Source organism: Terrapene carolina, unplaced genomic scaffold, assembly GCF_002925995.2.
Source record: "Terrapene carolina triunguis isolate 2854851 unplaced genomic scaffold, T_m_triunguis-2.0 Scaffold32862, whole genome shotgun sequence".
Lineage (NCBI taxonomy): Eukaryota > Metazoa > Chordata > Testudines > Emydidae > Terrapene > Terrapene triunguis.
In genome coordinates this window covers 119,280-145,673 of record NW_020697213.1, presented here as the reverse complement: position 1 = coordinate 145,673, position 26,394 = coordinate 119,280, and the positions used below count along the sequence as shown (strand labels likewise).

Here is a 26,394-nt window from a genome sequence, read left to right as displayed (position 1 = left end):
CCCTTCAAATCACCACACGGCTGAGTGGGAAGGTGAGAGTTAAACATTCTAAATGCCGCAAACCGTCTGCAGAGACCACACAGCAAGGGGGAGTTTCTGTCAGTGAAAAGATAGTGATGGAGTGGTCTACACACCTCCCCCAACCACGCTTCTACCCACTGAAGGGGATTGGCTGGGAGGGAGGAAGGTAATGAAAGCAAGTCAGAATCATTCAAGAGTTGGATCAACCACTCCCAGTGAGGAGACAGGAGTCAGGGGCTGTTTTGCGAAGTAGGGGAACATGACTTATGTTCTGTGCTGGATCTGCAGAATTGCTCCACATGGAACCTCATTTGTTCAAGATTCCTGGGCATAAGGTTATAGCCCAGGACACTGCGGGGATGGTGAAAGCACAACACCCTATTCCAGGCAACTTGAGGAGATGGGGGCAATGCGAATGCAAACCTCCAGCTAACCCTTCCCAGTTCCCACCCCAAGAGTGATGAGCCTGTGGATCCCACCAAACCAGCATAGCCATGTTTGAAAGGGAAAGGTCTAGAGAAGAACAGCGGCCCAGGACTCAGCAGGCTCTCCAGCCTCACTGCAGTCCAGCATTGTGACATATCCCCACAGTATTCTGCAGCAATCTGCAGAAGAGAAGTTTTCCCTTCACCAGGGAGAGCTCTGTGCTACAACTCGAGTGCAGAGAGCGTTAGCCACAAAGGGTGAGTGGTGGTAGGGCGGGCGCACAGCACTGCCGATCAGCGTGTAAAGAAATTCCACGTCTGTGAGAACGCACATCCCCCAGCCACCTTGCCCACACCCGGGGAATCACCTGCTAACCCAGGCTCAGGTCCCCCAGTGGGAGCAATGCTGGGAGGCCCAACAGCATTTTAAACGTGCATTGATTAGTATGGCTCTGAGCAGTTCGAGGCCATCGTGCTTACAGTGTCAGCAGCACCTGGCAACTCTGGGCTCCCAATGTTAGCGTCTGCGGAGCTGAAATGCCTTAGCAACCCGCAGGATTTCTGCCTCAATCAGCGCATCCTAGCAGCAGCCCAAAGCAGATTTATTAATCACTTTCTGCACCGGGCGAACATGAGGAGCACAGATGGGGAAGCATCTGGGACAGCTGATACTGTACAGTGTTAAGTGCAATAAAAGGCTAGAAAGGAATCTAGTCAATGGATACGGCTGGCTCTGCAGTGAAGTACGAGGAATACTGTCTGTTCTCTGGGGAGCTGCACCGCAAGGCTGGGCAGGGGAAGTGAGCAGCATTAGGAGGCAGGTATTATTTCCCCATATCAGCCATGCAGGTCTCCCAAACATCCAGAGACACCAGACTAGCACATACAAATAACCGCCCTCCCATAAGAGGATTTCTTTTTGGAACAGCAAAACTTGAGGGCGCACAGTCACCATCGTGTCCAGACAAGCCACAAAGCTTCAGTCCCAGGGGAGCCAGGAAGTGCTGGGCAATACCATTTCGTTTTATAACGCGTTGTTAGCCATACAGGAAGCAGGTGGGCAACTCCTGAGCTACCATTGACAGGGAAATGAAGCAGAGGGAGAGTTTATGGTGCAGTAAATCTCACACCTGGATCAAAACATAGAGGAAGCTTTGTTGGGCTTCCCAGTGTTTGCTAGGCCAGGGAAAGGGGGTAGAGCTCTGAGAAGCTGGACATTATTGCTGAAAAGACTCTGCTTCTCCTCGCAAGGTTTAGACTAGTTACATCACAAGCAGCTCCAAGGCTCCAGTCTCCTGAGGTGGAAGAGCAGTACAGAAGCCAGAGCTGGGTTTATGAGACAATTGTCTCAGAGAAACTACAGGGATCACTACTTCTCCAAGGAGCAGAAGGAGATACTAAGCTCCAAGACACCCTGCTTTTGGACTGGTGCTAGTTACAACGGCATCAGCTGCAGGCCCTGCACAGCCAAATCCTGAAATCCCAAAGAGGGAAGTTGTTTAGACCCACCCGTCAATGGGGCTCACTGATCACTCTTTCCCAGGAGGATTGGGTTTTGGAGGCTCAGCTGGTTAGCAGGCCTGGGTCTCCAGGTTAGCTCTTGGGCGAACATAAGCTGTGTGGAGGCAGCACCTTGAGCCCTGGACTCCTCTCGCTGTTCCAGCATCTCTCCTCTGGGGGAGAGCTGCATCCAGCCCTCCTGATTCACACAGGGGAAGCCAAAGCGTAAGCACCTTCAGCACAGGAGAGGGGGGGAATCCTGGCTCCTTTTCCTTTTGATTTGTTTAGCTTAGCCTGTGAAGAGGCAGGACATGTTTCTAGGTATTACTTGTTACAGTAGCTGCCGGAAGAGCCTTGTCCAGCTTTATTTTATCCCTCCCCCCTGTGTGTCCTAGCATCCCACAACACCCCCTCTACAGTGAGGCTCTGGAAGCAGCAGAGGACAAAAACCACCAGCATCCCAGGATTAGCAATGTCTGGATCTTCCTGGGTTGTGACTTATGTTGCCAAACTCCTTCATCAACTTGAGGTGCAAGACAAGCAGCTGTTTAATGCGACAGCACCTCCGGCCCAATTCTGCCCTTCCCTTCCACGGGGAAGCACTGAAGCTTGGAAGAATCTAATCAACCAACTGCAGCTCACAAGTCACTAGCCCAGCTGATAACTTTTCCCTCTGATTTTGCCTGGGGTATCATACTAGTAGATACATGAAGAACCATAGAAATGTCAGGCTGGAAGGGACCTGGAGAGGTCATCTAATCCAGCCCCCAACACTGAGGCAGGACCAAGCTAAACACTTGTCTGAGATGGTCTAGGTCAGGGGTCGGCAACGTTTGGCACGCGGCTCGCCAGGGCAAGCACCCTTGCGGGCCAGGCCAGTTTATTTACCTGCTGACGCGGCAGGTTCGGCCAATCGCAGCCCCCACTCGCCGCGGTTCGCCGTCCTGGGCCAATGGGGGCGGCGGGAAGCGGCGCGGGCGAGGGATGTGCTGGCCGTGGCTTCCCACTGCCCCCATTGGCCCGGGACGGCGAACCGCGGCCAGTGGGGGCTGCGATCGGCCAAACCTGCCACGTCAGGAGGTAAATAAACTGGCCCGGCCCGCCAGGGTGCTTACCCTGGCGAGCCAAACGTTGCCGACCCTTGGTCTAGGTTGTCTAAACTGTTCTTAAAAACCTCTGGAGATGGGGATTCCACAACCTCCCTTGGAATCCTGTTCCAGAGCTCAACTACTCTTAAGTTTTTCCTAAACTACAATCTAGGGTAGAAATCGTAGTTCTTTGTAAAACATGAAATGGGTTAACATTTCTACCAGCAGCTATTTAATTTAAAGGGACAGGCAATCTATTTCATAAAGGGAAGGAGACGGAGCCCAATCTACTGAGCGTTTCCTTACAAGTGATCATGTTAGTTCTCTGTCTCCATGACATGCTGAGAGCGCATGACCAGGGCTCTGTACTGACATCTTACCCAGGGGACTATCCTTCTCCCTGTGCAATACCTGCCACTACAGTCACAAGAAGCAGAGGTGCTCAAGCTGAAATCCCATTGGTTTGTGGGTAGCGGGCAGGGCGGTCTTTACAAAGGCTTCTGGATGCTGGACTTGCTTCCTCCCTTATTCTGCAGGGCTGGAATTCATTAGCCTTCTGGACACGCTGCCAGGCTCATTCCCCCATAGATATTTGGGAAGGAGTGGGTTGGTGTGCCCGCTGGAGCTGAGGGCTGCATCTGGGGCTTTTACACAGCAGTGCAATTCTGACGGTTGCACATTCATTTGGGCATGACATGTAGTTATAGCTATTCTAATGTGCTACAGGCCTGGGTTTAGGCAGTGCGCACTGATGTCAGCAGGAGCTGGAGGTGCTCAGCGCACCTGAAAATCAAGTCACAAATTAGTAGCTTTAAGTCAGGGCGGGCAAAGTGCAGCCGTCACACCAAATAGACGTTCCATCTTGATCCAAACAGCCTAGCCACAAACAGTAAAAGAGGATGTTGCCTGCTGTCTCCTTCATTTTATGCCAGAGAGACGCTGCCCTCAAATTCCCAGAGTGACTTCAGCTGGGGAAAGTCTGGGCACATCTGGTTTAAGTGACCAGTACTAACCCATCAAACTTATAGTAGAGTCACTACTGGAAAGTGCAAACTTTTCACAGTAGGTTTTATTTTTGTAGCTCTGGAAAAAAAAAAATCAATACACTAAATATTTGCAGTGAAAACTTCAACAACTTCAAAGTTTTCCACTATTTTCACTGGAACATGGGCACACAGAGGCCCCAGTAAAGCCCAGGGCCATACACAAGAGCAATGGTACAAGTTGTTCTGATGCAGTATTTGGTACACCCCCTCCAAAGGAGAAACTGCTGTAGACTCACCCAGTGCCCGGGTTACCCGCATCAGCACCTCTCCCACTTTCATCCTGGTCTCTGCAGTCTGGGGTCCTCTGGTGCCCGGTGAAGTGCAGCCATACTGGGCCAGCAGGCAGGGTAGGATTTGCTCTGGGTACACATCTGACAGAAGGGCAACACCTGACGTTCAAAACAAAAAGGGGCACATGATTCAATCTAAAATATAAGGCAGCGGATGGACCCAGGATGTCTAACCATGGAGCACCAAACCACAGTGAACTTGTAGAAGAAAATCAATCTCAGGGTCTCTTCTAGGTTTACTACCTCTCTGCTCAGTGAGCTTCTCTGCCCCCCAGGTCAGTTCCTCCCTGGGGCAACAGGCTCCCATTCAGCTGTAGCCCAAAACTACCACTTTACTTCTCAGACCAATAAAATGCTAAGAGTATCCGGCCCCAAGGGCTAATCACTTGTGGATCTGTGAATATGGGTGGGGTGGGAAAACTGGTCTTGCAGCTGCAAAATGCACCCCCCTCCCTCCCCATCTCAGCTCCATTAGTGACTGAGCAGAGCTGTAAAATAACATGGTTCCCACTGGAGCATACCCGCCTCCCATGAATTGCTGCGTGGTAATTGTTAGCGGTACAGGTTACTGCTCCAGCCCTTTGTGTGGCGGATATAGCTGTCATCCATGCTCTCAACCATAGCTGTAGGGCAGCAACAGACGCACTGGGGCACAGAATGAGAGGGGAGAGAGCTCGCAGACAGAGGTGATTAGAAGTGGCAGGTTGGAGGCAAACTTTTTTATTTGCACAAGGCAGTGTCAGTTGACAGTTTGGGGGATTTTAATTGTCTTTGTTCACTTTGGCATCTCTAGCACACGTCAACACGCTTGCCAAACAGTCTCCGTCTCCTCACACTTCGAAGTCTGAGGATCACGGTATCTTGCTGTCTGTATTAACCTCAGAACCTGAAAGGTAGTTATGCTCCTGCAGGTTCTGTGCCAGCCCGTCACACCCAAGAAAAATGGCACTGACTGTGCCCTTGGAGTGCAGGGCCAGCTTATCAAGCTACAGAGCACTCACTCCTCCCCAGACCTGTCTGCAGAGAGCAGGCAGAGGTGACCAGTGCACAGCCAGACTGACAGGAGATGTTAACCGTGCAAAAATTAGTTACAAAATTGAAGGGCAGGAGAAGGGTCGGAGAAGGGTCGAAGCATCACCGGAAGCTGCCTGAGCTGGCAAACAGCAGCACAGCGGCACTTAATAGTGCTCAGCTAAGCTCCGGAGACAAATTCACCCTGTAGCCTAAGATGGACTCTCTCTGACCTGCCTTGCAATGGGGATTGTGGGAGAACACCAGGGAGTGTACGACCAGGAAGAGCTGTCTGACCCAACAGAGTGGTCTCCTTTTTCCCCTCGCTGCTCTCTCCTCAGACCTTCCCTCAAACACCGTGCTTGGGAACTGACAGCATGTGTCCTACCCTGGCCTCAGTACTCCAACCTCTGGTGAGCCGAAGTCCCAAGGCAGGTCCCCCAAAATCACGAGACTGGCTTAAAACCCTAGTGACTATAAACAATAATAAAGTTGGGGATTATTTGCTATCTACTTTGAGCCTTTGGGGCATACCTGGGTTATGTTTCAGCTTTTCTCCATGGCCGGGAGGGCTCCAAATGGAGCGGAGACCCTTCTGTAGGCACAGGACTGAAGGAGCTGGGGCTTCCAGAACAGCACCAATATTATGAGCCAGGCCCTAGCACCCCAAGGGTTGGCAGCACTGTCCAATACACCATTTGCCAGGGCTCAGTCCTGTCCCCAAAAGCTGACAGCGCTGAATGCAATGTAGCATGTAGCACAGACCAGGACAGGCCATATTCAGTGTCCTGTCAGTGAACACGATTGCTGGCGCCTGGATTCAGCCCCGGCTAGGTTCTTGCAGCATGGTGCTGGCCTGGGCGTCACTGGCAAAGCGAGGGTCAACAAACAAACAACAAAGGCTGGGGTTGAACACAGAAAAGGCCAGGCCTAGAGGTGCGCTGTACAACAGACAAGGCACTGGGGCAAGGCCAGGGTTTCTGGCTCTCCTAGCAAAGACCAATAGGCTGGGATGAGAAAATCAAGGCATCAGCACCAAGTCGCAACAGGAATTCAGCCTGGGTCACATCAATTCAATAAATGAACCAACCTCGTCCCCTACCCTTTTCCCTCTCCCTTTGGCTGTACGCTGGTGAGCTCTGCAAGGCAGGGCCCATGTCCCTATCTCCTTGCACACTTCTGAATGCTCATAAGAGATCTCTACCCCATCGACAGCAACAAGGAAACCCCAGCCAAGCTTCCTCTAGACACAGCCCCTTCGTACCAGATCTCTCTGACCTCCAGCTCATGTGGTCTGCCTGTTATGAACCGTTTACTCTCTGGTTCAATAGAACTTCCAGCAACCTACTCCTGTACACTAAGGCGTGTCTACACAGTGGGGTAATAGGCTCTACAGGGGTGGGGTGGGGTTGATTTCTAATGCACAACACTTTAGTGCACTGTAATTGGTCTGTGTAGACCCTGCTGGTGTGCTTTAATGGCGTGCTGTTTGCGTAGAATGCATTGTCCCACAAGCCCTAAGCAGTTCAATGAACTGCTCCTTACATAAGCCCATGGGTATGGTTGTCTGGCATTGCCAGTCTGTTAATAAATAGCTTTTGCAGGGGCTGGAATCTAACTATATGACAAGTTCTCTCTTGAAGATCAGAAGGGGCTCGTGTCATGTGAGTAACTCATCTTGTACTGCTCCAGGTTGAACACCACAGTGGATGAGAGGAGAGACAGCTCACAAAATCGGTTTCTAACAGGCTGTGCATTGTGTATCTCTCAGCTCTGGAGTTGCTATCTCACCTTCTTTAGTAGAGTATGTCCCCTCCCCTCAGCAGCCTCCAGATTACATGGAACCCATGTTAACAACCTAAAGATTCCTGGAGAAACGCATTCTGGCAGAAGACTGGAAGTTTTGAGAGTTGGCGGGGTTTAGATATGAAATGAATGTACGTCTATGCCCCACGCAGGGAGTGCTGGAGGTACTGGAGCAGGGGAGCGGGAGGGGAAGGGACACAGTAAATTAATAGTCTTCTGGAATCCTGGTTCAAATTTGGTGTCGGGCACAAGTGCAGTGTGCCTGGAATCTCCATGCAGACCCTGACGGAACTGCAGGTAAAGACTGGGATACTAGGGCCCAGCGGTGTGTGGGGGGAAGTCAGGGCTGGGATCATACTGGGTGCTGCCGACTAGGATGGAGACGCACTGGCACCGCTGTGTGGGAGAGGCCCAGACTAGAAGAGCAGGGCAGGAATGAGTGACATTGGAGCTACGGCCTTTATTTGAATGAGTAATGAGCTTCATATGGAGTATAAAACTGACATGAAAGTCCTGCTGATATAACTGACGTGACTCCTTTTAGCCACACCCTAATTAGGTAGGAAAGAAGAGAAATCCCTACCCGATGCCCTGCAGACAGGAGAAAATGAGGCAGCTGGAGCCAAAGCCTCATCTCAAAGGCCAGGAAGTACATGCGTTTCTCCTTCTTAGATCTGAAACCACCTCCTTCACACAACTTCCCCCCGCCATATATGCAGATAAATCGCAGGACTGGCAAAGCCAATGGAAAACTGTTTCCACTTGCTCTGCAGAGAGAAAAACTAACAGCAGGTTTTGCCCACGCAAAAAGCTACGCCCAGCATTGCAGAGCCCTCCTACCTGCAGCCAGAACAGATTTCTCTAGGATCCGTGCCTGGGTCTGAGCTTAGCCTTGAGGAGGCTCTTGACTTCCAGGCCCTGATCATTCTCCTTGTCTCTCTCTCAACCCTGTCTAGTTCTGGAAGACCCTTTGGCCAGTGCTGCACACGGTGTCCAGGTGAGGCTTGTCTCTCACCAACAGAAGTTGGTCAAATAAAAGATCTGACCTCACCCACCTTGTCTCCCAGACCTTTCTGTGTATCATTCACCTTCCCATTCCCTGTGCTTCCTGACATTGTTTGAGCCTGGCTGCTGAGTTGTAATTCGCTGTGATGCCTACAAAAAACTTGACAGCAGTTTGATTGCTGGTGTGCTGAGACCAGAGCCCGTCACGCTGACCAGTGATATCTCCTTGTCCTCCACCATCGGGCAGTTTTCTGTTGACTCTTATTCTGAGAAGGTCAGTTCTTTGGGGCAGGGATTGTCTTTGCTCTGTGTCTGTACAGAGCCTAGCCCGTGGGGTCCTGGCGTGGGACGAGGGCTCCTAGGCACTACAGTGATACCCACAATGATTCATAAACTAACTCAGCATTTGAGTTTAATTTTCAGGCTGAGGCAGAGACATGACCTAGCTGGTTACTAAACACACCACACAGCTCCTCTGCTCAGACCGCAGAACAAAGCCAGCAGGCTATGGTTGGTTAGTTAGCAGGCTGTCAAGCTGGATGCCTATGTTTGAGAGAGACATTATTTAGCAGTTGGCAGCAGGTGTCCACTAATCCGTGATGGTTAATATTCATTTACTAGCATCTACTTAATAAGCCAGACATCACATGCTGCAAGATACTTGTGGGGAGAAATACAGGATGGATAATTTCCAGCAAGTATAGTTCAGATGTAGTCACTGGCTGTCAACGAGGCCTCGCTTTACCCCATGCTTACGCGGTGTTGGCTACCACTCATCTGAGCGCACACTCTTGATGCCTGACTTGGCTGCAATACAAGCTGTGTATTTGTACAATGTCAAGAGTGGGCAGCATCCAAACCCTTTCACCTCCTCTAGCCTCTCAACCTGTCTTGGCGCATGAGCTTGGTAGATCAGTCTGCTTTATAGGCTCTCTCTTCCAGTTCATAAGACCGTGCACTGCCAACGTCTAGAATATTAAAGACAACAGCAATGTAACCAGAACTCAGTCAGTACAGAGAGGTGGGCTCACAAAAGACTTTTGAAAGTGAGATAGGAACTTTCAGAATGAAACTGCCAGGGTGGCACTGGCCCTTCAAGAGGAAAGAGGCTCATGCATTTGTGATTCATCAGCTGACCCAACTAGGGTTAAAAGAGGGTGCCTGGGACTTGGAGTCAAGAGAGGCCTGGTGAGAGGGTGGCCTTAGAGCAGAGATGGTGTCAGCAGGACAAGGGCAGGTGAGAGCTCCCGGGGAGCGAGACACTGGCAAGTGAGAGCTGCCAGAGCCTCGAGACTGAATGCAATTCCTGGGGGAAGGCTGAAGGCAGGAGAGCAGCAAGAGGGAGGGGTTTGCCAGCTGACCTCCCCAAGCCAGAGAACCAGGGCCAGAGGGCTGAAGGCCAAGGAGGGGCTTCTCCAGCATAGGGACCTCAGTGGGTAGCTTGAGCCAGAGGGCTGGGAGCCCAGGGGACTGAGGGTTACTCCCCTGGTGAGGATGAACTTCCAACAGAGAGGCTGTGGGGGGGCGGGTCCTGCTGGGAAGAGTGGGGCTGCGCTCCAGCTGGAAGGGGTGGGGTGGCTGTCCTGTAAAAGGACAGGCGGACTGATGAAGAGCCCAGGTGTGGTGGGCGTGTGGCATCATGTCACAGGATTTTAAGAACCATGTTGTAAGGCCCCATGGGTCTAGAACCCAGGTCTGCACCAGGCAGCTGACATCGCAGCGCCAGCTGTAGCCCACCTGTGCTCCACTTCCCATGATCCGCCGTGGACACAGACATGGGGAAGTTCTGCTTCAGGAGCTTGACAGACAGCAGCCTCATGGCTCCTGATTGGCTCCCTGCCCTATATAACCCAAGGGGCATTCCAGGCAGCGTCCAGGCAACAGCGTGGATCTTCTGTAGCTGCCATGACTGTTCCTGCTCATTGCTCCTGAATCCCTGGCTTTGACCTCGGCTTGGTCTAGAGTTCACCTACAGACTCGGACTCTGACCCTCGGTATCGACTCTGGCCTGGAATCCAACTACAAACTCCTCTGCTTCTCCCAGCCTCAGGTTTGTCCCTGCTCTGACCCCTGGCCCTGACTGCGCTTGTTGGGATCAGACAGACGTGGCACCAGGGTATTCTGGTTAATTTGCACTATGTTTTTGTAATAAACCAGTACCAAGAAGGGGTCTTATGAGACAAGAAAGCTTGCAGAGAGTTACTGGGACCTTCAAAGGAGGGGAAACTGAGGCAGACACCCCAGTTCTATTGTGGGGGGGAAGGGAGGGCTCCATGTGGAACCGTCCTATAACAAACATACTGAGAACCAACCAGCAAACAACTGGGATGGTAGGAAAGGATGAGTCCGTGACGGGTGTAAGTGCTCTCTCTCATGACTGAGCCACAGAAGGAAAACGTTGGAGACTCTCAGAGAGGCTGAGAAATAGGGAATCTGAACATGCCTGGCCGTTTTGCCTGAACGACACTGCAGAGAAGCATGGCCGTATGGTTAAAGCACAGTGCAGGGGCCAGGAGACAGGGTGGGGTTCCGTACGCCGTGCCCTGTCCAGGATTTGCAGCTCTGGAACTGAGCTCAAACAGCTGCAGACTTATTTCGGGCTTGACTGTCAACATAATAAAAAGCAGCTACTAGTAAGTGAAAACGATCTAGTGGCACAAAGCTCTGGCTCTGACAAGCACCCGGCCGTGGTGAGATCTAACTCCTTCTCATCCTCAGAGTAGCAGCCCCCACCTGTAGACCCCAAATCTTAAGTATCAATGAACTAACATGCTCTGTCAATTACTGGCCACCAGCCTAGATCGATACAGTGGGATAGTGCCAGACCCCTCTCCCTTCCTGTATCAAGCTCTGGGCTGAGCTCGGATTTCAGTTCTCAGTCATGGCTACCCAGCTTGCAAGTTCCAACATCAGAAAACACTTGCAAGAAAGCCCTACCGCAGAAGCAGCACGTGTTGCCTAGAGAAAAAGGGAACCTGCCTAAAGCATCCATCAGCTGCTCTCAACCTCTACCTTACATCCCCGAAGGCCGTTTACAGGGCAAGACTGACAGTGCTTTCTAATCTTAGCTAACATGTTACTTCTGTGTACAGTTAGTGACTCAACACCACAAGAAACTGTGTCAGGGTTAATCGGAACTATAACCGGCGGCTAAACATGTGAGGAGCTGCCCACAGTACACGAATCATTCAGAGGCTATCATTTCACCTGCACGGCAAGAACCACCTCATCCCACTCAAGACTGTACAGGCAGGCAGGAAGGTGTACTGATAAGCTAATCTTCCAGCTGTTTCGGAAGGGTTGCTCTTCCAGTCATCAATTACGAGAAGCAAATACGGTATTTCTTCTCTTGCTCCTACTCCAGCCAGCAAGAGAAGTGGGGACAGAGACTGGGGTTTGAGAATTTTTAAGGAGCCAGTCTTAACCATGAGTCAGTCTTAACCACCCCAGACTGCCTTCATCTCAGATTTCTGCTACACTGAAGAGGAGGTTCAGAGACAGAGGTAACTAATTGTACAATCCGCAGGGGTTTTCTTCCTCCATACTTATGCGTCTCCTAAGCAATACATTGTTTACCCCTCTAAGAATCTAATTGTTCATGTCACTAAGACTTTCCTTCCAAAGGAACAATGCTACCTTATGCACCCAACCCAGCAATTCACAAGAAAGATCTGTCTATTGAGGAGAGAGACCTGGGTCAGAGGTGGAAACAATGCATATATATGAGACTGACTAGGATGCATGCCCTGGTTCCCCATCTGGCTCAACAGTACTAGGGTTTTGTGTTTAAGATTTGGAAGGATTAGAAGGTAGACTTCTACGGTCTTATTCAAGCTTCTGTTGCCTGAGAAGACCATTGCAGGCAAGTGACGACTCTGTCATACGTCAGGCTTGTCTACACTAGAAGAGTATAGCTATCCTGGTAGAGCTACCCCAGCAAACCCTCCTCGTGGGGGGACAGTTTATTCTGCCAAGAATGCTTTTGCTAGTTGTGATGAAGTGGGAATTTTCTGTAATATTTGTATGACCCCTATGTGTGGCTCAGTGTCCCCCTGTACTTAACATTGCTACCAAGTAGGTGAAAAGGGGGTAAGTCTGCTGTTGGGGCAGCACAGAAAGCATGAGGTGTGCGCACTACCCCGCTGCCTGGGTGGAATGAATGGGTCGTTAAAGACCTGGTTGAAACCAACCCAAATCAACAGAGGATCTACAGAGACAATGAGAACCGCCCCAATGACTGAGCAATCAACACTTAACAGGGGGAAGCGCTCAGAGGTGGAGTATGTGAACTCAGCATAGCTCTGCTTGAAACCGAAGGACAGAGGTGACAGGCAGGGATAAAGAGTTCGCTTCTGGAAGAGGCTGGACTGCTCTCCCCTGGGACTGACAAAGGGTCAGAGAGAGCCAGAAATGGGGTGCACAGCAGCTTGGATGGCGGATGGCACTAGCTTGGCCAGACAGACACTGTCTTAATCTTTATTTCTCTATGCTAACCTAAGGACTTCCAGTGCTGCATTCCAGTTGACTAATAAACCCTATTCTGTTTGGAAAAGTGTGTCTGGTGTCACTGCAAATACCTGCTGAGGCCCATTAGACTTTTACACTCTTCAGGGACTCTAACCAGGTGTGTGTTCGTTGGACGCACTGGGCAGAGCTCATAGTATGAAGCGGGAGCGCTGAAACCTAGAGGCTCAAGAGTAGGAGCTGGTGAGACCGTATGGCCAACCCTGAAGGAAGAGTGGGACCCACTGAAGGGGTTCCTCCAATAGCTGGGATGTAGCACAGGTCTTGTGGAGCCATGACAAGGGGTACAGTTTATACCAGTTCCCCAAACAGAATAAGTGATACTGGCAAAACTTAAGTGTAGACCAAGCCTGAGAAATAACAAGTTTTGATAACAGCCACGATCAGCTGATTTGGTGACTACAGGAGATGGTGTGCGCATGTAACCATCTTCACGTGGTGCTAGTCCAGGGGTGTCAAGCTCATTCTGTGGCGAGAGCTGAATCCCATTTTTTAATTCTGATCCATGGACCAAAGTTTCAGTCTTGCACAAACACACTACTGTCGATCCACAGTGGCACCCCAACAATGTCACAGAGACCCAGGGGAGAATCTGGTCTTTATGTAGCAATGAAACTTTGAGTTATTGTCATGACATGTTTTGTTTGGAACCCAACTGTCTTATTCGGCAGCACCCCGTAGGGAAATCTGCTCCCCCACAGGATCACTATTATTTCTTCACTTTGTTTCCCTTCCTTGTCTCTCTCTTAACTGTGTCTGTTTTTCTTTCTGCACATCCTTCTCTGCAGCAACTCCCCGTGGCCACCTTCTTCCCCATTCCATGCTCTACAGTGGTCGTTAATTCAAGAGTTAATGGTTACATTAAAGTGTCATCACTGGGCTCCAGGGTTAACATATAGAGGAGATTAATGGGGCTTTGGGGAGTTCAGACCTCTCAGAGCCATTGATTCAGGCTGTCTGCAGAGTCAAGCAATCGCTACTCCACTGGTTACACTTAGGTCACGTTTCGGAAGGGATTTTTTCAACCCTGAGAGCCAGAAACAACTTATTTTGTTAATAATAATGAAAGCTTGTATTGTGAATGTGAATGTGTCATTTGGGCCTCATGTCTGACATTGTCCTAGTCACACCTACAAGGCTAGAGATCAGTTAGTGGTAATAGAGGACTATCATTCCCAACGGTTATGCTACCTGGCGTCCCTCAAGAATCCTTCCCCCGTCTATCAGTGGTTTTATTGAGCTGGTGCCCCCATTACTAAGTGGTGAATATTAAAATACCCTGCCCAGGTACCCCAATACGAGGTTTCACTAGATGCTCTCTCTTCCTATGTCTCTCCTCTTACTGCAGGGACTCAGTCTAAGGTAGGAAGCAAGGTCAGGAATCTTGGCACCATTTTCGGCAGTCATTTCCATGGAACAGGATGCGTGGGCACGCTATTAACCTCTCTTCACATGCACAGGTTTCTTAGGAAGAGACTTTATTTTCCCCACGATGACCTCACAGCAGCAAATATGCCCGGGGAGCCGTACAGCTTGATTACAGCAATTCCCTCAGCAGAGCTGCTCCCGCTCTTGCAGCTGCTTCAGAGTGCCGCCGCACAGTTCCTCGCTGGGTTCAGCAACTAATCCCATCCCTGCCACGGAGCCCCCTTTAAAAAGTGCACAGCAACACCCCCAAGAGTTTGGAAACCACAGGGGGACTGTTTAGATTCGTAGTGTGCAACTGGGTTGGAGTCCAGATACCACAGCTTTTCTTCCGAAGGAGCTCTATTTGTTCATGGTCTGTAAAGCATGTCGGTACAGCTTTGTGCCAGATCACCCTGCAAATCTTTACAAGCAGCTAAACAAACATCTGCGTTACTCTAGAAATGATAGGTTTCCCCTTTAAGGAGAGCCCAGGTATTTTCACCATGTGGTGGGGCAGCTTATGCTTTCATAGTTGGAGAACCAAGCAGCTCAGGAGAGTTTCTGGTGTCAGACTCCCAGTTCCAAACGTGTATGCTGAGCACCATGGACCAAGAGGCACTTCAGCCTGTCTACACTACAAAGCTATGTCGACCTAACGTCCATAGCTACGTTTGTCTCTCACTGAGGTAGCCTCCCTGTTGCATCAAAACAGTAACACCATCTCCCCACACGACATAAGGCCAAAGACAGCCTACTTCTGCCATCACTGCTAGTGTAGACACTGAACTACCTGTGTCAACTCCAACAGTCCCCCAGCAGTTGTCCCACAATGCCACTCTCCCTGGGACAGCGGTTGCTCCGGTCACAACTTTGGACTCCACTGCCTACGGGTCACAGGTACCAGAAGCCTGCCCTCACCTTTCCCTTTAAAATAACCCATGTATTTCAGGAATGCCTTTCCCTGGTGGCCCAGTTTGGGGAGCACACCTACTAGCTAACCTCTGCAAGAACCTAAGAGTGACCTGTGCTCTACTAACAGCTGCAGGCACTGGCTAGCACGGAGGTCACTGACCCCGCATCCTGCGCTACTGCCCTTCATTCTGATGGAGAAGCCTTGTACCATGCCTGTGACAGCAATGAATTGTTTGCCCACTCAGCTGAAGGAAAGGTGTATTTACCGCCGTGAACTCGAACACAGCCACCAACACACTTCCGTGGACTGTCTAGATTAGTTAACGCAAGTTAACTGGCAATCAATTGCCCTGAGTTACAACATGACCAAAGCTCTAGTCTAGACAAAGCCAAAGAGATGTTAGCTCCAGGAGGTCTGCGACCCCAGTAGAAAATCCATATGGATCCAAACTGCTGCCTGGGAGGCATAAAGCCTGGATTTCACAGCCACTGGCTCTCTGGTTTCCAGGGAACTCTCTCCTGTCTCGCCTCTGACTTTCTTGGGAATGTGCAGTGTTTAAGAATGAGAGACTCACTAAATCTGCAGCACATCCTCAGCAGGGGAATATAATCAATGGCTTAATTGGTAAATAAACAAGCACACACCTTTCAGCTGATGTATGCCAGCAGTTCACAGATAGGAGCATGGGTGGAACACAAAGGACTCATACATATCACAAAACAAATGCTAGTTAAACCGTAGTGGGAAAGATGCCCTCCAGTATTTAGACACCAAACCCAAGCAACTTGGGCACTGCACTCACCTTGAATAGCAGAAAGGTACACAAAGGAGTCCTCATGTTCCATATTTTCCAGGAAAACCTGGAGGACAAAGCACACCAGTTACCTTCCTAGGAGTGCGAGATCCATGTTCTCCCCTAAGACAGCTCCAGTCCCACACACTTGGGGGTGTTATCCAGACTTCCCCATTTCTCTGAGCTGACCTTACCCCTCTGAGTGAAGCCGCTGTACCTTGTGGTCAAGCTGGAGTTACAAGCAAGGCCCTGTGTGATCTGTGGGGAAGCAGCTTTTCTCTCCACCTTGTAGGCAAGTTTGGAGCAACAGGAAATTTTGAAATTCTAAACTTTGACAGCAACTAGCTGTTCCACTGCCTCCTACCCCAACACACCCCTCTGCAGCCAGCAATGAGGGACCAGTACATTGGCTGGATGCTTCTGCAAGCAGTGAAATAGTAAATGCTGACAATTTAACTCATCACAACTAGGCTTGAGAGTTAGCAGCACGCTGAGATGAATGTGGAAGTTTACACCTCTCAGAGCTGTCATATGGGTGGATTCCCACAGCATCATGGACTGCACGTGGCCCTGGTTAAAGGGTTTGAGCCTGGGTCATGGTTGCCATAAATGTGACGCTGACTCATGAAATCTGCTAGCAAGATACTGACTCCTCAGCTGCCCATTGCTACAGCAGAGACTGCCAGCTGCAGGAATCTCCTCTGAGCCCTGCAATAGCATGTAGGACAATTTGTTTCCTTAGCTATTCACAGGGAGGATGCGAGGTTTTCACTTACAGAGATCTGTGGGCACTTTCCCGCTTTAACTCTGGTTCCTCTCCTTTAGCCCCAGAAAAAAGGAGAAGTGACCTCTGCTCCTCCCTGAACCCAGGAATATGGGGCAGAGGCGGGGCATGAGATGCCAGCATGGGAACAGTGCACGGGCACATTAGCCATGTTGGCCCAGAGGAACCTTGCTAATCTCATGTTAGCAGGGTCAATAATTGGGCTACCAAATCATCATGTTTACTGCTTCATAGGGCGGGGAGGAGAGAGAACAAACCCCAACAGTTGAGAGGGAACACAGTAAGAGTTGCTGGGACCACGAGCAGCTGAGCTCTGCAGAAAAAACCTGCCAACGAGGGATCTGCGTGCTCTTCCCAGACATGTGTCCGGCCCGCTTGAGTCACTCCCCCGGAGCCCACGTTGTCCCAGGTGTGTTGTCATGTAATAAGTGTGAAGACAAGCCTGTAAGCGTGACACTAGGTTGAGCATGGCACAGTGTCAGAAGGGAAACCGCACATTAAACAAACACGATCTGTAGCAAGCTTTAGTCCCGAGTTCTGCCTACCTTGAGGAGTTTCTCCTGAGCCTGAAGTCCGTCTGGATCCCTCTGCTCTATCAAGCGGGAAAGACCCCGCAAGGCAGCTGCCCGTACTGGGATTTCAGGGTCATATGCTGATAAGAGGAGCTCCTGAAGCGGTTGTGGGCTGTGGGCTGCTGTAGGAGTCCCAGCGGGGCACTCTTTCTGCATGCTGGATTCCCCATTCTTTCCTTTAGGACTGGGGTTACTGGCCATGCTGCTGTTTGTGTGGCTGCAATTTTCATTACTCTGTGGTGGTCCCAGGCTGAGCCCGGCTGTTTTGTCCTCAGGACTTTCTGTGGGGTTTGCGTGGGTCTGTCCTCCTGACCTGCTTGACCCTATTTTTTCCCCCAGGGTGCTGTGGGCAGCACTGCCAACAGTTTGGGTGGAGAAGGCTCCGTGAGTGCAGATGGTGATGCGCAGATCAGCAGCGAGCTGCTGGATGACAGGTTCAGGATGAATGCGGGAGATCTCCTCCAACAGGGGCACCAACTGCTTTAGGATGGCAAAGTCACCCGATTTCAGCTGAAAGAAGAACACAACTGTCACTGACATGGCCTCAAAATGAGAGCTGGACACACTGACTTACAGCAGCTCCCGAGAACACTCCCCTGGGCTGAGGGGCCCGGGAGAGAGAGTGGTGGGAGACAGTCTAATGGAGTTGACTCTATTAAGAAACCTCGGTAACTGCACAGCGTGGATGTGAGCCTGATGGATCAGATAATAATGTGCCCCAAACTGGCAAGTGTGACCATTAAGTGGGGTGGGACAGCAGCTTTTCACATTTCCCTACCATCCTCACATGGGGATGTGGCTACAGGAGGCCCAGAACACCTCGTCTGGTCATGCAGCGTCTCAGACACAGCAGGAAGTAGTCTGGTTTCTGTAAAGCCTCACTGGCTCCTTCTCCTGCACATCCTCTACCGACACTGCCAGTCTGCTTGCAGTGCAGTTCAGCCCCACGGCACTAGCTCCGCTGAGCGGGGGGGGAGACGCTCCTCCCATGAGGCATTTACTCAGGCCTCATGTTCACTGTAGCACATACAAAAAGGAACATGCGATGTGCAGGTGCAGTTGTGTGAGCAGTCACTTGACTAGCTGCCAGGGGCGGCTCCAGGCACCAGCACACCAAGCGCATGCCTGGGGCGGCAAGCCGCGGGGGGCGGCCTGCCGGTCGCTGTGAGGGCAGCAGTCAGGCAGCCTTCGGCGGCATGCCTGCGGGAGGTCCGCCGGCCCTGCAGCTTCGGCGGCAATTCGGAGGCGGGTACGCCGAAGGCGCAGGACCGGTGGACCTCCCGCAGGCATGTCGCCGAATCCGCGTTACCAGTGGACCTCCTGCAGGCATGCCGCCGAAGGCTGCCTAACTGCCGTGCTTGGGGCGGCAAAACACATAGAGCCGCCCCTGCTAGTTGCACATGCAACAGATCACAAACTGTGCATGTAAAAGTGTGCACAGGTAATTGCACGTGACTATCACAACACTCTGCAAGGCCCTGTCTTCTGCCTATGCTTCTGAGGATGGAGAGAGACGAGGGCTAGTTTCATGAGTGCAGATGGTGATGTGCAGATTGGCAGCACGCTCCAGGTTCAGAGTGAATGCAAGCGATCTCCTGCACTTGTGCTAAGAGGGTATTTGTTTGGGGTTTGATTAATCTTTGATTATTTTTTTCTTGCCTAGAGGTGAGGAGCAGCTGCTGGTTCAACCTTTATATGACTCTTTTATGACAAAGGTGCCCAGATCCCAAGATTAGGAGCCATTTGTGTATGTTGTAAATAAAAAAAAAATGATTGTCTGCCCCAGTATCTGCTAGGAGTCATGTACAGGAAACCAATGTGTCTGCTAGGACTAGGCACTGAGCCGGATCATTTGACAGTTCTCTAAAGCACAGCAAGTGCGTCACCTTCCCGCCGAAGCATATGCCAGAGATGAGCGTGAACTGGGACACAAAGCGCTTTTCACAGACTGGAGATTCCCAGAGTATAAGGCCAGCAGGCACCACTGTGATCACCTCATCTGACCTCCTGTATAACACAGACCATGGCACTTCCCTGCATTCATCCCTGTTTGAACTAGACCGTATTGGTTAGAAAAAGATCCGATCTTGTTTTAAAATCTGCTTCCCAGTGGATAGCTTTTTACTTGTTAAATAACCCAGCACTTTCACCCTGTCAGTGTTATTAGAAATACAGGTGAGAATTATAACATTTCCCCACTTTGGACCAAGTGCCTTTGCTGTAGCCAACACCTCAACAGATCCATTGAAAGGACCTCAACAAAGGGTGAAGATGCTACTCGAGGGAGAAAATTGCTCTGTGCGTGACAAAATAAACCAAGTGGCAATTTCCTGGAATTAGCACACAGCACCGTAAAAGAAACTAGGAAGGGAGAAGACTTTGGAGGGCAGGAGCAGGGGAAGGCAGCAAAAGGCTTATATCAATCCTAAAGGATTACGTCACATCTCCCAGGACTGGGCCAATCCCCTGTCTCCACCACCAGGGCCAATCCCAGTACTGCCTCTAGTCCATCCAGGAGATGCCTGCTTGGCCCTAAAACTCTACTATCAGGTCAAGGATCTCCAAGAGGCTCAAGAAACCTATCACTCCTCAGGTGATTGCACACCCTAATCAACAAGCTAGCAGGAGACAGACCATCTCCGGATCTCCCAAAGAGCCTCCTGCAGCAGAACCCATGTGCTCGGAATGCCTGTTTGGCATCAGTAATGTTTGAGCTTTAGGACTGACTGGATGAATCAGGCTCCACAGCCCCCTTTGGAGATGGGAAAATAAATATTATCCACTTTCTTCTGGCTGGGAAACTGAGCTCTTGCACAGTGAGGTGACTCGCCCAGCACCACGCAACAAGTCCGGAGAAGAGCTAGGGATAGAACACAGAAATCCAAACTCCCAATCCCGACGCTGAAATCATAAGACCTCAACACCTTCCGAATAAGGCTGCATTGTCAATGTCTGGGATTTTAGCCTCTCAGATGCTGGGGAGACTCGGGGAGCAGGGCTCTCACACCTACTTTGGTTTTCACTCTCTGCTGCACCAAGGACGTCCTTTCCCATTTGACAAATACTTTCTCTCGAGGTTGCAGAGATTAAGGTGCATTTTTCATTTACTTCCTTGTTTAACGAGCAGCACTGATTGACCTGCCTCGCTCTGGCAAAGCGCCAGCAGGGGGAGCACAAGAGCTACAACCTCACAAAGGACATGGGCAGGGAGGCATGAGAGAACCACCAGGTTCAGCAACACAAGGGTAGATCACAAAGCTGTCCTCTGCACGCTCCTCCCAAGCCCCTTTTTCCCCTGGGGAATGCACTGTGCCTAAGCGACTCAGGAGTGTCGCTGGGTAGAAGTTCCCTCTGAAGCTGTAGCAATGTGTCAGAGCTGCAAGAGGCATTGTGGGGTTTTGCTAGCAACATGTATCAGGACATGGGAGAGGATGGAGAGAAGTTCTGGCACTGAACTGCATTTCAAAAATCAGAGAGGTGAGCGAGGTAATATATTTTACTGGACCAACTTCTGTTGGTGAGAGAGACAAGCTTACGAGCTTATACAGAGCTCGAAAGCTTGTCCCTCTCACCAACAGAAGTTGGTCTAATAAAAGATATTACCTCACCCACCCTGTCTCTAATATCCTGGGACTGACAGAGTTTCAAAATTCAGTCATTAGATCTGGGAAAGCAAAGACTCGAGTAGTGAAGCTGATGGTTTGCCAGTGGCCTCAGGAGATTTTTTTGCACAATTGTGCAAAACACTTAATTGAAAACCAAGATAAATATCCTCTGTGGTGGCCATTTGAGACAATAAACTTCGAGTCCTGCACGGATACAAAATTTTCAAAAGTGGTCCGCAGATGCAAAGCGAATATCCGCAGATTTGCAGGGCTCTAAATGTCAACCTAAATGTCTGATGTCAACCACCATCTGCCCTGGGAAACCTCTCTCGTTCAATTGACTTGGACACATTAAGTTGCTTCCATTAACAATGGCTAGCAAGCTGATATGAGCTAGTGAGAATCAGGTCTGACTTAGGAGTGGGCCCCATGTACAAGTGTGGAGCCCTGCTCCACTACTTCATCCACTGCGGGTCAGGGGCACGGACCGAGAATGCACATTCTCTGCGTCTGAGGAGGTGTTGCTCATGCCAGAGGAAGGAGGGTAAGGCGCAGTTGATCAATGAGAAGACCCCAAAAGGAAAGCAGGAGTCTAGGTGAGAAAGCAAAACAGAAAGGGCAGAGAGTCAGCTTCTGCTCTGAGTTTACATGGTGTTTGGCTGGTTTAGATCATAGCTAGTGGGAGGGACAATGGCCCGCAGTGCTCTAGGCTCCCCTGCAACCAGAAGGGAAAGAAACCAATCGTGGTACATGCCCACCTTATGTGAGTGGAACACTCCCGGGCAGTGGTTCAGAGGAAGGTAAAACCCTGCCAAGCCCTGGGCAAAATTCCTTCCCAGCCCCACATTTAGCGATCAGTTTAACCCCATGCACACAACCAAAAGTCAATATTAAATACCCAGTCCTACTTCTTAGCGTATGCACAACTGCCTCAGGTGGCATGTGAGCAGGATTCATCACCAAATTTGGTCCGCTGGTTGGATCATTAGCTTCCCCAGTCTGGGCTGGGCACTGCTGGGGAGTGCGACGTGAACACAGATCCAGGCCCCCACCCAGTCCCACTGACAACCTAAAATGCTAGGATTTGGCAGAGAGTGGAGAATGGACTTTGTCTTCCCCTTGTGCACATGTATCATGATACAGTCATTAATCACATGATCACAGGCTACTGCTGAACTAACATAGCTTCATACAAGATTTCCACTGCTTTACACACGTGACACCGCGTACCATTTTCTCACACTTCCACTAACTTCATTGTCAAGACAGTCCAGAATGTTTTCACTGAAAGGGTCTCCTCTTCCATTAATTATTTTAGTAACTTAGTGAGCAAACAGATACAACAAATTCTCTTTTCCACCAGCAGGTCAGCCTTCCTTTGGTATAATTCAGAAAATAAGGCAGTTGACCAGAAAGTGAATTTAGCTGCAAACTTAGGTGCTCAGCAAATGTTCACTAATATTCCCATGCCTGCTTAATTGGTAGGATGTCCTATAAGTTTAATTTATTGTGTACTTTTCATGTAAGTGACTTTCAGGGACTGGCAGACATATACAGAGTAATGCACTTACAAGATGCTACACGTGAGCATCTCAGACAAAAAAAAAATGAATATTTAAGGAATACAATGTGATCACGTAGAGACTCAGATCACCTATACCTGGTGGTAGAGTCAGGGTTCTGCATGAAACTAACTGGTACTTCATGACTTGTGAGCACTGAACTGTGCAGAGTTTTTTGTATGCCATTTCCTAGGTTTATTTACTTTAGAGAAAAAACACACATCAGGAGCAGGTTGATTCTCCAGGACTTGGAAGCTGCTGGCATGCAAAGTACACCTCTACCCTGATATAACGCTGTCCTTGGGAGCCAAAAAATCTTACTGCGTTATAGGTGAAACCGCGTTATATTGAACTTGCTTTGATCCACTGGAGTGCGCAGCCCCCCCGGAGCGCTGCTTTACCGCGTTATATCCGAATTCATGTTATATCGAGTTGTGTTATATCAGGGTAGAGGTGTACATGTAAACTCCATAATCTGGAACTAAGTGGCAAAATATCACCAGAACAACCTGTCCCCTGGACACTAGGAGTCCCTAGACAGGGCCCTATTCTCCCTTATGCTTTAAGAGTTGTGTAGCTAGAGAAAATATTTTCTGCCTTCCCCAGCAGCAGAACCCCTAAGGTGTGTCCCAGAGGGGCTCCCTCCCGTGTACCTTACAAGGCACATACAGGATCACTATCCTCTTCATACTTTAGAAGATTTACAGACTAAACTAAAAGAGAAGTGTAGTAGTTTGACTAAATATGCACCCAGGCCATGCTCCTTCACTGGGTCTGTTCACAGATTTAGAGTTTGGTGGCTTTTTTGTTAGGAACACACCACATTATAAAGAGACCTTGGTTAAATGAACAAACTGAAGGAGGAAGAGGCTGAGAAATGAAGTAGGATCCAAGCAGTGCAAAGACCTGCGTGATGGCGTGAAAATGATTCCAAAACAAGTGCAAGTGTAACCTCTTGAGCAAAGGTGCTGCTTAAATAGCAACAGGTAGACAGCTCAATTGTGAATCATCTGGTCCCTTTGTTACAACACAGCTACATCCTTCGCACATTACACACTAGCCCACTCCAGTTGATGCAATGGCATGAATCAATTTCTTGGCATCACTCTCAGACAAAAGTTAGCAGACGTGGGGGAGAGAAAAGGGACGGGAGCATTGTAATATCCAAACCACAGCCTAAGTGTCATCCTGGTGAAGGGAAACCATGTCTGTACCAAGGGGCAAGGCACAGGAGTGGGAAGGGTCTCTATTTTCAAAATTTCAATATGATCTGATCTAAACTAACCATCCAGTTCCAGCAATTCTAGTGCTGCATCTCAGCCCATGCACAGGCTGTCATGCATATGCCAGAGCAGCCTGCATTGCTGGTCAGGGGCTCCAGAGGCCCTTCCAAGCATTCAGATCATATGCACACATCCCACTGTGTCCTGGCTTACCTGTACTGCCCCTCCTAGCATGGCAGCCACTAGTCCCATGGACATGCTCAGAGTCTGCGCTTCCACAGTGCCCTCTGAACCCTGGGCAAGACTTGCACATGCCCGCTGCAATGTAACTGCCACAAATTCCACCACCTGCCGAAGGGAGTTTAGGGAACAGAAGAAAAGGAAAGATCACATCATTCCAGTTAGAGACACAATAATTCTTCAGTCCTTAAGCCAAGCTCTATCACCACACCCACGGTATTGCACCCCTTATGGGCTGGCCCACAGCTCGGACGGCTGGCTGCAGTGCACTGCACACTACAGGAGCTGTGGTGCTCAACCAGGGGAGCCAGAGAAAGACGTATTTACTTGGAAGTGGAACTTCTGATTCTTTGTTTGGCACTCACACAGTGCTCAGTGTTGTACCATAAACAAAAATAGACAGTTCCTGCCCCAAAGAGCTCACAGTGCCGGACATGCTGGGAGTTCCAGAGGAAGAGGAGACCGCGCAGCTTTGCTTAATTTATTTATAAACTCACTTGGTGGGCACCAGGAAGCCATAGGAGTTTGAGAGATACTTTTAGCAAATTTGAAGTATTTCTGGAGATATGAATCCCCAGTAGCTGCTCAGATATTATGAGCTTTGCCTGTCTAATTTTCTTCGCTATGAAAAGCACCTCAGCAATATTATGTCTCAACGTTCTGGCCATTTTAACTTTAACAGGCAGACTTGGCTGTCAGCCCCAGGAACGCAAGGCTGCAGCCAAACCAACAGGCCTTCCCCCTCCCTCCAGTCCTTTAAACTTGAGACAAAAACCTGATATTTCTGAAACTTGATACTTAAACTACAACACTCGCATCCCCCGCCTGAGTCATACATAGCAGGTTTTAGCCCAAAGCCTAGCTAGAAACTCCTTAAAAAGCACACACTGATAGACTGGGCTATAAACAGCAACAGTGGCTTGGCTTCTGTCAAGGCTTTCCAGGTCCTTTATTCCAAGGGAAGCAGCATTTTTCTTTGCTTCTTTACTGCAGCCCTTCACAGTCCCTGGATGACGATAATAATGCAGCCCATTGCATTCATTAGCAGGCCTCTCCGAGGGCAGGAGTCCTGCAAGGTCTCCAGGGATCAGTATGTTAGCAGCCCCCAGGAGCTACCCCTTTCTGACCTGAGCAGAGCAAACTGACAGTCTCTGCAGGTGACTAGAGATTTGTGCAGAGCAAAAGGGTAGGAAGTGGGCAAGGACGGAGGAGGTGCTGGGAAGCAAAGGGCACTGGACTCATCAGCTGATCACTGTTGGGAGGGATGACAGAGGAGGATTAAGGGTTCAAATATATTAGGAAAAGGCTAGGGCTTGAAATATTAACCAGGTAAATATAGAATGAGTAGGGGTTAAACAGTGCAAAATATTAAGAAAGGACCAGGTTTAAAATATCCTGTAAGGAACAATTAGAAAGCTCAGTAAAATAGGGTTAGGTTAACACCAGCACAAATCAAAGTCATGCTCGCTAGCTACAGGGTCAAACGGCAAAGCAGGAGTTCAGCATGGATCAAATACGTTCATTGAGCCAATCCTGCTCCCTCCCCTTTTCTCTAGGCTGTCTTTGACTGCAAGCGCTCTGCGGCCCGGACTGTGCCCTTCCCCACTGTCATCGTTCGGAGTATTCCGCCAATCAAGAATAATTGGTCTTTTCCAGAAACACACTGCAGGGTTTCCAGTCCCCAACAATTATTCCTTCTCTAGGCACATTTCATCTGTTCAAAGCACTCCCCAATTATGCAGAGTAAGACCAGGCCAGGGGATTAGACCTCACGCGCTCCATGCCGAGTCTGCAGTCAAGAATAGGGGCAGATATTTCCCCCCATGTTTCACAGCTCTCTGCAAGAAGCTTTAAAAACACAAACACATTTCCTGCCCAACTGGTTTTGGCCTTCGCCATTTGGCAGCCCAAACCTTTGATCTTCCCTTAGCTTCCTGCATTTCTAATGGAGCTCGACATTAACATGGTGCAGCACAACTCTGTGAAGAGGCTCGTTTAACTGCTGGTGCAGAGCCGGCACGGAGCACCCGAGTGCTGATTCGTGCTGGGGATGTAAGACTTGCGGCTATTCATACTTCATGCAGGGGTTTCAATTCAGAGTAACCTTCTTGGGGTAGCTCCCATTTGGGGCCCCATGGCAAGAGGGCAGAGGGTATCTGGTCACCACATCACATTTCCACCAATTTGGAGCTCCTTCCATCCCCAAACAGCAGCTCAGATCACCTCTGCAGTTTGAGTAACACGGGAGTTTCTGAATTCTCCCAATATTATTCAAACTGCGAATGGAAGGTCAGCTGGCTCTGGGAACAAGGGGCTGGGAAAAAATATTGGCACTCTTATTAGCCCAGAAGAAGGTGCTGTTGGAAATGGTACAGGAGCACCAAGTCTGGCAAGGTCCCCTAGATCAGTGGTTCTCAACCTGGGGTCCACAGACTATGTCTAAGATTTCCAAAGGGGTCCACACCTCCATTTGAAATCTTTTAGGGGTCGATAAATGAAAAAAGAAGTTGAGAACCACTGCTCTAGATACTCAGCCCCAGCCTCTTCCATCAGGGTGCCCACCAGTGAATGGTGTAGAA

General features: G+C 49.9%; 1 protein-coding gene across 1 annotated transcript in view; it reads right to left on the bottom strand.

Moving 5' to 3' along the window:
- LOC113409379 (transport and Golgi organization protein 6 homolog) overlaps positions 1-26,394 on the bottom strand; it is an 86,669-nt gene that overhangs the window by 24,777 nt on the left and 35,498 nt on the right. The window contains exons 12-15 of the mRNA XM_026663211.1: positions 23,789-23,923; positions 17,159-17,695; positions 15,839-15,896; positions 4,317-4,469 (exon numbers count right to left, since the gene is read on the bottom strand). Coding sequence (XP_026518996.1) covers positions 4,317-4,469; positions 15,839-15,896; positions 17,159-17,695; positions 23,789-23,923 — 883 coding nt within the window. The remainder of the gene's footprint in view (positions 1-4,316; positions 4,470-15,838; positions 15,897-17,158; positions 17,696-23,788; positions 23,924-26,394) is intronic.